This window comes from Alosa sapidissima, chromosome 3, assembly GCF_018492685.1.
Source record: "Alosa sapidissima isolate fAloSap1 chromosome 3, fAloSap1.pri, whole genome shotgun sequence".
Classification (NCBI taxonomy): Eukaryota; Metazoa; Chordata; class Actinopteri; order Clupeiformes; family Clupeidae; genus Alosa; species Alosa sapidissima.
In genome coordinates, this window is record NC_055959.1 from 18,030,618 (window position 1) to 18,043,031 (window position 12,414).

General features: G+C 41.6%; 1 protein-coding gene across 1 annotated transcript; it reads right to left on the reverse strand.

The window, feature by feature from the left end:
- Positions 1-6,750: 6,750 nt before the first annotated feature.
- Positions 6,751-10,141, reverse strand: tefb (TEF transcription factor, PAR bZIP family member b). The gene is made up of 5 exons (XM_042087978.1): positions 9,765-10,141; positions 8,535-9,041; positions 7,797-8,014; positions 7,377-7,588; positions 6,751-6,866 (listed from the first exon to the last, which is right to left on the reverse strand). The coding sequence occupies exons 1-5, from the start codon at positions 9,889-9,891 to the stop codon at positions 6,833-6,835; spliced, it is 1,098 nt and encodes a 365-aa protein (XP_041943912.1). The 5' UTR covers positions 9,892-10,141; the 3' UTR covers positions 6,751-6,832.
- Positions 10,142-12,414: the final 2,273 nt, after the last annotated feature.

A 12,414-nucleotide genomic window follows, 5' to 3' on the forward strand; every position in this document is an offset into this window, starting at 1 on the left:
AATACTGAGTGGGGTTTAGCTCAGTTAAAATCACTTAGGGGCCATCAAGGTGGATGGAGGCTGCGTGGCTGATGTATTTACCCCACGGCCAGTGTCTAATAAGCCAACCTTCTTTGCTGTGGGCTTTAACATATTGCCATCTGCTACAAACAGCATAATACTTTGTGCTCTAAGCTTAGTCCCTATAAGGACTTGCTATGATTTTGTGTTTCTCAAAGAAAAAGCGGTGTCCTGAACCGGTAATTATATGCAAGATTTATTTTCACACCTAACACTTAGTGGGGCCCTGCCTATGACCAAGAATGTCTTGAACTGAGGGAAAGCATAGTTTTGTATTTAAACATATTGCATATATAGTACTGTATTTTAGTTTGCACTCTGGAGTATTTTGTTGAGAGAAATATAAGTTTATTTTATATGTAATATTTAGCTTTCAAGAGTACATGAAACGAGAGTAAAAATTATTAGATATATTATTATAATTCTTTGTTTTTTTGCCTGAATTTTGTTATAGTTTTGTCCTATTTTCTATTTGATTGTTCTATTTGAATCTTTCACAAACAAAATGCAATGACCTTTTTTCTGTGCTCCCCAAATGGGGACTTACTAAAGCTGTTTCTTATTGTATGAGATTCTTTTTTAAAAGTTTGTAATAAAATAGTGACAAGTGGATGCATGGTATATGAACTGTTGGTCCTGTCCTTATTGTAGTACTGTGCACTGACAATTTGAAGAAAGGCCTTTTATATGTGATGGCCTATCTGGAACATAGGCCTATTGAACTACAATTCTTAAGATTGAAAGAGCATAGGCCCTAATTTAAATGATGGCAAAGTTCTTGTACATGAACTATACTGTAGCTATAATGTTGCACGTGGGACCAAAGAGTTGACTGATAAATGTTTGTGGTTAAGGTCTTCCCCATGGTGTTAAATTACCAAATTGATTTAGCCTATAATTATTGGATTAAATTTTGGTAGACTTTTAAGAATTTGCACCTTGCCCTGCGCCATTTGAATAAGAGCCCCATAACTCAAAACATACATCCAATTAAAACAGTTAGCCTGCTTTCAAAGCATCACAATACTAAACAGTGGTGAGCTGGTGATATCTGTGCTATAGGTCACGTTTTTGCAGCAAATTACACGGCAATGCTTAGTAAGCCATTCTTCATCTTCAGTTTAGATAGATAGATAGATATACTTTATTGATCCCTAGGGGAAATTCAAGGTCACAGTAGCATACAGACAACACACATACACATTCAATAACAGCAGAAAAAGTCATTAAAAGTATATAATATAAAAAACTCAGCAATAAGGACTGTAGAAGATAAAGAATATACTAAATATACAAAATACAAATTATACTAAATAAAACTTAATCAAAATCAATTCTAAAACACAGTATCCACATAGTGGGTGAATAATCAATCAGGTGCGCTTGCAATGACTGAAGCAGGGACTGAACCTGTGGTTCTCAATGCATAAGGTAAGGTAAGGTGCTCTGTGTGAATGAGTGTCATGGTGATGGTGCAAATGAGTAAGTCAAACAGTGCAACAGTGCAAGAATAGTGCAACAGTGCAAGTTTACCATCTATTCAAGTGAATTAGAGATCAAAACTGAGTAGTCTTCTCTTTCAAGTATTTTGAGGTCAGTCATCCAATTCATTATATCATTAAAGGAGATGGGCAATCTCAATCTAGTTTGATAGCAACATAAGGGATGAATAGGTTATATATTAAAACTGTCATTGCTTTGCTTAACAACTTAGTGAAGCAGAATTACATTTAAAATAATTCAATAATAACAATCATTCAAATCTTGATGCTACTTTGAAGGTATTTCTCATGTAGAATTACACATATTACACATACATATGAACTATGTATCTACCTCACTCAAGTATATTAAGTACCTACTTAAGTGCCTACCTCATATTACCTACCACCCACTCCTATAACCTTATATCCTCTGAGCCAGGCAGTCTGTTCTCAGGCATCTGTTGGGTATGCGTTTTCTTGTGGGCAGATTGAAATGAGCTTTGTTCTCTCCTGACACCACCGACAGTGAAGGTTAACAGGAGGGAATCAACATGAAGAATGATAACAGCAGCCTTTAAAGAAATGCCCTTCCTTTCCCCTCTCCGCTTTCAGATGCCGTGTTTGTTGCATCCCTCTGTGCAGTCAAGCGTCTCCCTCCCTGATGGTTGTCTCTGCTTCCACCTAATCCCTTGGCTTCATCATGCCTCCCCCACACATCTCCCTTTTCCCTCACCCGCTGCAGCTTCCCTCTCCCCTTGTCTTATGCAACATCATCCCCTTGTGTGTGTTTGTATGATCATTACGCAACACCACACACATGCAGAATACTAATGAGGATGTGGTAGAGGCAGTCAAACAGCTCGGTGTGTGTGTGTGTGTGTGTGTGTGTGTGTGTGTGGTGTTGAATCAAGAGCTGATAGCAGGGATTGTCTTTCTGACCGATGGGTGAATCCACTTCAGTATGATGGTGGATTTAACTTTCAGTACAATGACAATGACAATGGTTGAATGTCAAATCCATGTTTCATAAAATCAATATTTATTAATATGCATGACACAAGATACTGTTAGAACATACAGCTATTACACACACCCCATAATGATGGAGAGATAACAAGTAGGAAACTGAAGGTGCCTTTATATAAAAACAGACATATTATTTCTTTAAAAAAAAAAGAGGCTGAAAATGCACCAATATTGGACAACAGGCCACTTCAAATTGTCCAAGATAGTTGGGGGCCAAGCAGCGAAGCTGCGAGGCAACCATTGTGTTTCTCTTTGTTCTTATTATTATTATTCCGCCATGGAAGTCTATGGCAGCTCATAGAACCGTCTGGTCAAAAGTTGTGAAATTTGGCACACTGATTTGGGACAGTCCCATGTTTAATGTCACCAAGTTTCATACCGGCACCTCAAGCGCTCTAGCGCCACCAACAGGCCAAAGTTGGATGTGCGTTCACGCACGTAACTGTTGACCCTTTGCATTGATTCTCAAAAATGAGGTATCATTGGAATCCTTGGATCAAGCCGAGTTCAGTGCATTCGTCATTTTACGCCATGATGGATTTTCTGCCATATTGGATAGGAGGACGCTCAAAAAATTTGGTGACCTTTGACCTCTAGGGGGCGCTGCAATTAAGAAATATGCCTTTTGGCCTGTAGCTGCTGTTGTGCTTAGAATTAAAATGCACTAGTGGTGTCTGACAATACTGTGGAAGGTCCTTAGGTCAACAGAGGACAACTTGTGACATCAACATAATTGATTTGGCCGCCATATTGGATTTAATCAAAAACATGAATAAGTATTCGCAAGTCACAAATTTCAGCTGATCCTCACCATAATTGGCAGAGACCATCTTCAGACCATGCCTTATCAGTGTATTTTTTTTCTGGAACAATTGACAGAAGCGTTCGCCTGTAACAGCCAATCGAAATTTGAGGCGAAGCCGCCAAACAGGAAGTGAGCTCATATCTCAGCAACGCTTTCATGTATCAAAACCAAACTTAGTACATGGTCCTCAGGACCCATCAGGAGGACGCTCAAGAAATTTGGTGACCTTTGACCTCTAGGGGGCTCTGTAATTGGCAAAAATGTATTTTGGCCTGTAGTTGCTGCATTATTCTGCAATGGAGGTCAATGGTAGCCCATAGAACCGTCTGGTTCATCCTGATGATGCACAAATAATTTGGTGACCTTTGACCTCTATGGGGGCATTGAAATCACAGCAAGCATGATCATATCTCAATCGATCTTTTATTTTTGATGTGAAACTGATGACAGACAGTTCCATCCAGTTAAACCCAGGGTTGGCTGGGTGAGGGGGCAGTGACACTGAGCCCTGGTTCAGCCCCACAAAGTCAGTTATGTTTTGATGTGAAACTTGACCTTGTAACTCAGCCAATCTTGGGTTGTTTGACATGGAACTTGCTGTGACTGCTTAATGCTATATGTCTGATGCAACAGCATTGATTTACATGGCAAATCTGGCCTGCTGAGCTGACTGCTTGGCCCCCTCATTGCTGCTTGCAGCTATATTTATCTTTGTTTTTGCAAAAAGTGAGCTTTAAATAAAGTGTCAGACTGCTACATTTCCAAAACCAAGGCATCTGTGGTCAATCACAAATTGTACAGGTGATGACCAGTCCCTTCATATCATAAGTTCTTTTTTTTTTTTAATTGCAACCAATCAAACTAAAGTCCTTTCTAATAATTTCCTAATTTTGCAGCATGAAAAAGGCAGTGAGATGACCTCCAAAGCCCATTTTTCTGGACCACAATATGTAATCAAAATACATAAATTACACAGTGATGAAACATTTTGAATAGGGCACGATTTGTGACTGACCACCTGCTACTTTAACTTCCATATAAAAAATGCAGTGATTACAAAAATAGTAAAAAAAAAAAAAAAAAAAAATTTTTTTAAATGTTTTGGAAGTACAGGAAGCAAGCAATTAGTGCTGAAAACTAATCAACTGCATTTTAACATTGCATTACCTTGGATACATTTCGCTGCTCAGTAGATAAAACTAAGAAAAGCACCTCCCTTACTATAGGCAAAGAGATGTATTCTATACACCAAATGTGAAGTCACTACTGTGCGCCCTGATGGTTCTACACATCCAAGTCCAAAGCAAAGCTTACCATGCAAATCCCAACCCCAGTAATAATCATGTGTTGACCTTGCAAGGCCTCCATAATAAAAACTGTCCCACCACAAAAGACATAAAAAAAGACAATTAAAAAAAGTATTTCCATTTTCAAACATATATGATTTCCAGCTTTCATTACTCCAACTTTTACTAGTCGTCAGATGGAAGCACAAATAAACTTTGGTGCCTATATACCCTTCAATTAATCTCCGCTCTACTATTTTAGCAGATAAATAAATGGAGATAGTCTTACTTATTTGAGACAATATTAAAAAAAAAATATATATATATATATATTTCTGACAGTCCTCTGTGGAAATGCCAGTGGGGTATACTACGAAGCACGTTAGACATATCTAGGCAAAGCCTTGACTCAGGGGTATACGTTAAGTGATACTATGATAGCAGTTATGTGATATATTTGTCAAACTAGGCTTTCAGCTCAGATCTGTGCGCGTTGGTACGCACGTCCATAGTGGGATATTTGCATGCACCGCCCTATTAAAGCGCATTCGAGATCCAAAATGTTAGAAGAGGCGGAGCTCCACCTGTAAGATATATGACAGAATCCTACACGTGAGAAAAACTTCGTTTTTAAGACAATTGATTGGTCAGCGGGCGGTAGATTACACGATATGAGCTATAACTTAGCACATAACCTCCTCCCGACCAGGTTTGGTTGACAGCATAAGATACCATTGTGATATAGCGACACTAAAACAGATCCACTTTCGTGTCACAGCATACCCTGGCTTTGAGCGCAACATACCTCGCTAACCCACTAATCGAGATTCGTAGTACACCCCACAGGTCTGTTCAATGATCCATGTGGAGATCTGTTTAGATCCCCAGAACTGTTCAATGATCCATGTGGAGATCTGTTTAGATCCCCAGAACTGTGCAGTGAGTGCCATGATTAATGTCCATATTGTATGATAGTCTGTAATAAAGACACCTAGCCTATCAGTGATCACAGTCCTTGGCCAAGCCACCAAGGCCTTCTGAAAAAAAGCCTTCTTGTGATCACATTCATTTTAGGAAGACACACTACTCCCCTAAAGTCCAGAACAGGCAAAAATCATTTGTATGAGGTAAACATGACTGTGGACTGGTCGGAAGAGTACAAAAATCATAATATTCAAATCAGTTGTGTACATTTCTTGGCAATGTCATCAACATGTTGCGCTTTTTAAAAAATCATAGAATCCCTGCACAGTTACTGATTTTGTTTTTGTGTACTTCTTTCACTACAGAAAGAAATTATTGTCGTAGAATTTATTTGTGCACATCAAAATCAATAGATGCATCAAATAAGAGATGCACATTATTACGAAATCAACAGATTTTTACATCAGTAAGGTACAAATTCTCAGGCATTGGCTGATATTACTAGTTCATCACACTGAAACAAAAAACAGGCCTATTTACAGCTTAGATAACAGATAATTGTTCCCTTTTATATCTACCTGATATGCCAGACCACAGACATGTTTGTAATCTGTAAAGCAATCTGCCTCCAACAATGTCCTTGCCAAAAAAAGGTCATCTTAGCCTTTCTGATGCCATCGCAGGAACACAGTAGACAGGGCTAGTTCTTACAAGGATCTCCTTACACGTCTCAAACTGTATTTTACAGATGGGCATGCAAGACCCATGTAAATATTACTATTGAGAAAGCAACTGCTTCAGTCGAGTTATCCCTCTCCAATGTCCTCACCCTCACATCAAGCACACACACACACACACACACACACACACACACACACACACACACACACACACACAATTGAGAGCGCAAAACAGTGGGAAAGGGCAAACACAAAGCATTTGTGTGAACAAGGGAAGGACAGTACAAAAACCTCTCCTGCAGACACACACACAGCCCATTGGTGATTTAGGAAGAAAGAACTCTGAGGGCCACAGTCACCATTACCACGGACCGTCACACACATCTACTGAGGTGCTGAGGAACACACACATTTTATAGACACCCAGTCCCCTCACACCATTTTGTCCTCTTCTGTACGAGATTCCTACCAAGACGTCCATCTGCTTTAGTTGTCATCCACACCATTTATTCATTTATTCATCTGGTTCACCCTCTCCCGTCATGAATAAATCAATAAATCATTGCTTCACATGTCCTTGTCCTGATTCTCCAACACAGTGCTTCAAACAGAGGAGAGAGACAGTCAGTTATTTGGACTGGCAAGGTTTGGGAATAATTGGGGGGGATTGGGAATGGGGAAGGCAGGTGAGGGAAGACACATCATTCAGTCATTCACAGGGACTTCATGCTTTGACTGTGTGCTGTATTGAGCCATTGCGTTGGCCCTTTTCTCTCTTGCTTTCAGCATGGCTAATTCAGAGGGGGTGGATTCAGGTGCCTTCTTTATGTCCCTGCAACTTGGCTTATCTGATGGGCTCCTTACCCCTTACTTGTGACAGTGGGTGCCTTGTTATACAACTGCTACTCAAAACCAGGCCCGACCCACCTTGCCACCTCCTAGTGCCTCTGACAGAGTCACTTAAAACCTTAGGTGTTTGCCACAACATCCTGCAGGGACACTGTTTTCAGGTGGTGGATTTGTTTGTGTTGTCTTGTTTGGTTTCAATATACTGTTGTCATTGCTGCTGCTGCAGCTTTTGGGGATCAAGAGGCTTAAAACTGTCCCTTACAGTGGACCGTATTTGGCCTCGTAGCGGGCGATGACGTTCTTGCACCGGCCATAGTCCTTGCGCAGTTCGGCCACCTCCAGCCGCAGTGCCGCGTTCTCCCGCTCCAGGAAAGACGCCCGCACGGCAATCTGGTTCTCTTTCAGCCGGCGTGCATCGCGGGAGCGCTTCGCTGCCACATTGTTCTTCTTCCTCCTGCACCAGTACTTGTCATCCTGCAGATAAGACACAGGCAGTGGGTTAGGTAAAGCATGTCCCATCCCACAACGCCAGGTAAGGCAATTTTGTACAACCTCAAAATTAATGTGCACATCCAAAGTGCAGCAGCAGGTAAATACAAATTATGTTGAGAAAAGGTCTGAAGTCTGAGTAAACCTGTGTGCAAACTTTTTCCATCAATCATCACAGCTCTGTGCAACCTACCTTTCGCTCATCAGGAACATACACCTTCTTGGCCTTCTTTATCATGGGTTGGGGCTTTAGCTCGTCCTCTGAGAAGCGATGCTTGCGAGGGTTAAAGAGCTCACCCCCCGGCACACTCGACAGGACCAGATCAGTGGGGTCTGGCTGGAAGTTCACATCCACCTCAATCTCCTCTGGGTCAAGGGGTGTTGGGGTGACTCTTTCCTTAGTAGATTTACCTTATGAAATGGGTGACATTATGTTTTTCTTTTCAACAGAAACTTTGTGATACCAACACAGTTGACACCGTTGATGCTACAGTAGGGCTAAAGTAGGGGATTATGGTTTGGATTAAGATAACTAATGGAGTGAGCAATAACTACACATAAATGTATACAAATCATCAGCTGGGTAAGCAGGCTTTATTTCTGGATCAGCTGATCGTATAAGAGGTACTTGACACAAGAACACATGTCATGAAAGCACAGCATGTCAAGAGCACACTATACTAGTATATGCTGGCATAAGCAACAGCTAGTACTTCCCTTACAAGTCTATAAGGGTAAGGTGTGTGAGCCTCACTGTAGGGAAAGTGCCATAACTGAGATACAGTACATGCCTGTGCATTTGCATGATTGGCCTCCAGTATACGTGTGTGTGGGAAGACAGGTGGTGAATGGATATACTCTCAGCTGCAGGTGGTCTGTGTATGGGTGTGTGTGTGTGTGTGTGTGTGTGTGTGTGTGTCTGATTATTTACCTGCTTCAACTTGTGCAGCTTCTAATTCGATGGCATCTGTCAGAGATTCAGTGTCATCCTCTTCCTCATCATCTTCCTCTTGCTCCTCATCCTCCCTGTCCTGCTGTTCCTCCTTTTTCTTCTTCTCCTCCTCAGCTGTTGCCTGTGGTGGGTCTGTGGCTTCTGGCTGAGCAGCCTTCGAAGTGGCCGGCGTCTTAGAGGAGAAAGATGACTTGGCCTCGTCAGCGCCACTGCTCCCTTCGCTGCCCTGCTCCTGTCCCAGGCTGCGTTGTAGCTCCTCCTCGAGGGAAATGGGGATGCCGTTCTCCAGAAGAAACTCGTCCAGGTCCATGTACTCCAGATGGAAGTTCTCGCCGTCATACGGGATGGTTTTCTCCCAGATAGCGGGGGTCAGGGAGGCTGAAACGCCCCCTGCCCCTCCGCCGCTGGCCGTGCTGCCAGCACCGTTGGCCGCATCACTTCCTGACTCGGTGCGCTCGACCAGGCATAGCTTCTCTTTCTTGATCTCTGAGGGTTTGAAGAACCCGCACCAAGAAACAGGCGATGATGTGAACGATGGGCGTGCACATGTATTACAAGGGACAGGGGGAGAGAAAGTTTAGAATGTGAACTCAAATTATATTTCAAAGTTGATTGTCATATCATAGATACGCAGAACTGAATGTAATGACCGCACAATTCCAAAACAAACGTGGAGGTGGAAGTTTGCTTAAAAAATACCATGTCTAAATGAATCATCAGAGCTGAACGTATGATCTCGCTTAAAAAATCATAATATCATCTTACATGTCTCGAATCTGGGACACCGGATTTATATATAGACACCAGTCGGTTATCAACACTGGGACAGGAAAGCGGTTAGAACTATGTGTTCTTTTTCTCAGTCTCGGTACGCACTGTTCCAAGTGCCACACGGCACAACGCTGACAGATGAATGACATTCACTACGAATGTAGGCTAAAGAGTCTAGATAATAAAACAGAATATAGTATGCATAAATGTGTACAAACGACAGAAGAAGAGAGTCAGATGCATGTTGACATTTGCATGGGCCAACATGTTCTAGCGCCGACTAGAAACAGCTTGACAATTCTATCATTTTCTAGTCTGCATGCGGAGTAGCCGACATAGCCTATTGTTAACCCCTTTTCATCTACGTACAATTCAGTTAGCTATGTAAGGTAGACTAGGTCCGTTCATCCATTCATTACAGAAAAGCAGAAAGCTTACCATCATCGCCCTCGTCAAGGATATTGGGTGGAGGAATATCCATGACTTTCTTCAAAACAAAAGGGAACGGCTTAGCTTGTCCCGAGTTTGGCGCAAGGGTTAATGTAATTGTCGCTTCTCCAGGCATAATTGCTTAAGGGCCGGTTTCGCGCAAATAATTGCTATAGAAGTTGGACGTTTCCTTGAAGTTCGTCGATTGTTGTGATAGTCCTATCGCTGTGAGACCTCTTCAAAAATTAGTTTCGCCAAAACAATTGTGAACCGAACCAATCTACCCTTCTGCGCTTTCTGTTTAGATATTCATGAAGTACACGCCTTGGGTGGAAATTTGCCGTCGCTGATAGGTCACTCTACTGGCTGTCATGAATATGAATAAGGCAACATCTGCAGGACGCTGTGTGTAGCCTACTCGTACTCAAGGACAACTCTATACGGAAAGCGGATACTCTATTGGTCGGCAGGGATCCAATCCCTCTCGTAGCAATGTGAAACGTGATCGTAGAAAAGAACATTGTGATCGTAGAAAAGAACACTGTGTCTCCAATGATGTTCATATGACAAACCTAACCAAAAATTACTCACGATGAGTAAAAGGTGATGCTGGTTGAGAACCTGACCAACTTGTCTCCTAAACTTAATAATAAACACATATATAACATAGCTTAATATACACTCAATAAAACATAGATACAAAATAATACAACGCATATTCATATACTGACCTAGGCTACACGATGTCATGTTTTATATATTTTTATTATTATTATTATTATTTAGAAACCGATGGTTTTACATTTCCAAACAAAACAGTCATACGGGCCTGTGTTTTTCCACTTCCGCGGAACACTCATGTCGATACACGTGCCGTTCTCCCTCTGTGAACACTCATTTGGCGAGGGGCGGGGGTACCGCATGTGCAGGGCTGGCCCGTGTGCAAGCATAGGCGACTGGAGTGCGAATTGCGCGAGAACAGGCGAGAGCGCGCGCATGTAGCCTACTTTTGTGTTCCGACTTGGAAGTTGTCTTGATGGCTTTGGTTTTGGTTACAAAACAGTCTTGTAGTCACGCAAAAATAAAAACTATAATAAGGAGAGGATCCCGGACGGATTCTTTGTAACACGTAAAGTAAGCATGTTCTTTGAAGACCCTTTGAAAGGGCCATGAGAGCCTGATATTAATATTAAAATTCCACACATTCGGACATGGCCTTTACAGATAAAGTCATTTCTAAGGTGCCTGAGCTTGGAAATTGAACAAATGTTCAATTATGTCAGTAATTCTTCCAGCTGCACTAAAGTACAAAAGGTAGTGTTATGGCTCTATGCAGCAACATGCTCTCTACGCACAACATAAGGCCATTATGCACGAACTTAAGCTCATTTAAATATAGCTGCAGAGCAGCGATGATCGGGGTCCAAGCAGTTGATCCCTTGATACTTTTTGAGGAACTTGTGATTTACAGTATGTGTGCCTATAACCCACTGTGGCAACTACAGTGAGATACAGGTGGGACACACCTGACCCACAGATGGGTCTTGAATCACCAAGTCAGTATTGCCAAATAAGTCACTTACCATGTGAGCAATTGTGCCTTTGAAATTGTGAATTGAATTGAAGTGGATATGAGGTCCCTGCCTAAGCATGATGCCAAAGCAATATTAAGACTGGATGTAGACAATGTAGAAAATGTCTGTGAATGGTGAATGTCCCTGAAGAAAATTCCATAGAGCTCAGGGCAACCACAACATACAGGTGTTCATTGTTCGGGTGATTGGCCTGACGGGTGAGAAGCATTGTAACAGAGTTCAGATGTGTTAGGAAAGACAAGTGGAGAAACTCTTGAAAGACAAATATCCAGGGAAGTTTGATGTTAAACTGAACACTTGAGGCCACGTTTATACGTATCAGGGTATTCTGAAAAATGGATACCCCTCCTTCATTTAAAAAAAAATACTTCTGTTCACACCAATGCTAAAAACAGCTGGGGAAGGGTGGTGTCACAAACACGTTGAGCAAACAGGTGGCCAATCAGAGATTTCAAACAAACGAGAGGAACATCACCTCACAATGCAAAAATGCTGTTTACCACTGTTTACAATTGTGCTATTGTGAAACCGGAGTTTTCCCAAATCTCCCCTTTGGCCGGAGTTTTCAGAATAATAATTTTCAGTGATAAACCTCCATTTTCGTGTGAATGAAAGGCCAAACCGCATGAAAATATGTGTGTTTTCCCTATGTGTAAACGTGGTATGAATGTTGTAGACATAGTCCGCTTATTATAAATTACTTTGGGCTTGTTTTTGTGAAGTCACATTTGGGGTCGTGTTTTTTGTGCGGTTGTTTCTTTTGGGCTTGCTTCGTATCTGTTGTTTCTGCTTAGAATCCACGCAGCGCCTACACATACACACAGGACATTTTAATTGCATGGTAGTTTTACTTTGCCTAAATGTGAAAGACATGATGTCTACCTGACAAAAGCAATACAATTCGGCCTATTTTGCATGAACAACATGTTCTTCCATCAACCTAGCACTTAAGTTTTACAATCTCAACATTACCATTTTAGACAATAAATGTCATCAGTCTGTTGCCATTCACCTCAGACTTTTGAGGTATTACAGCAGGAACTTCTTTTCACTGAAATATTAGG

What these genes read in the sequence shown, in the direction of transcription:
- tefb (XM_042087978.1), bottom strand. Translation starts at nt 9,891, where the DNA reads ATGCCTGGAGAAGCGACAATTACATTAACCCTTGCGCCAAACTCGGGA. An exon ending in CCTTGACGAGGGCGATGATG is followed by an intron (nt 9,042 to 9,764) that starts GTAAGCTTTCTG and finishes TCAAACCCTCAG; the next exon opens with AGATCAAGAAAGAGAAGCTA. An exon ending in AGCTGCACAAGTTGAAGCAG is followed by an intron (nt 8,015 to 8,534) that starts GTAAATAATCAG and finishes CCATTTCATAAG; the next exon opens with GTAAATCTACTAAGGAAAGA.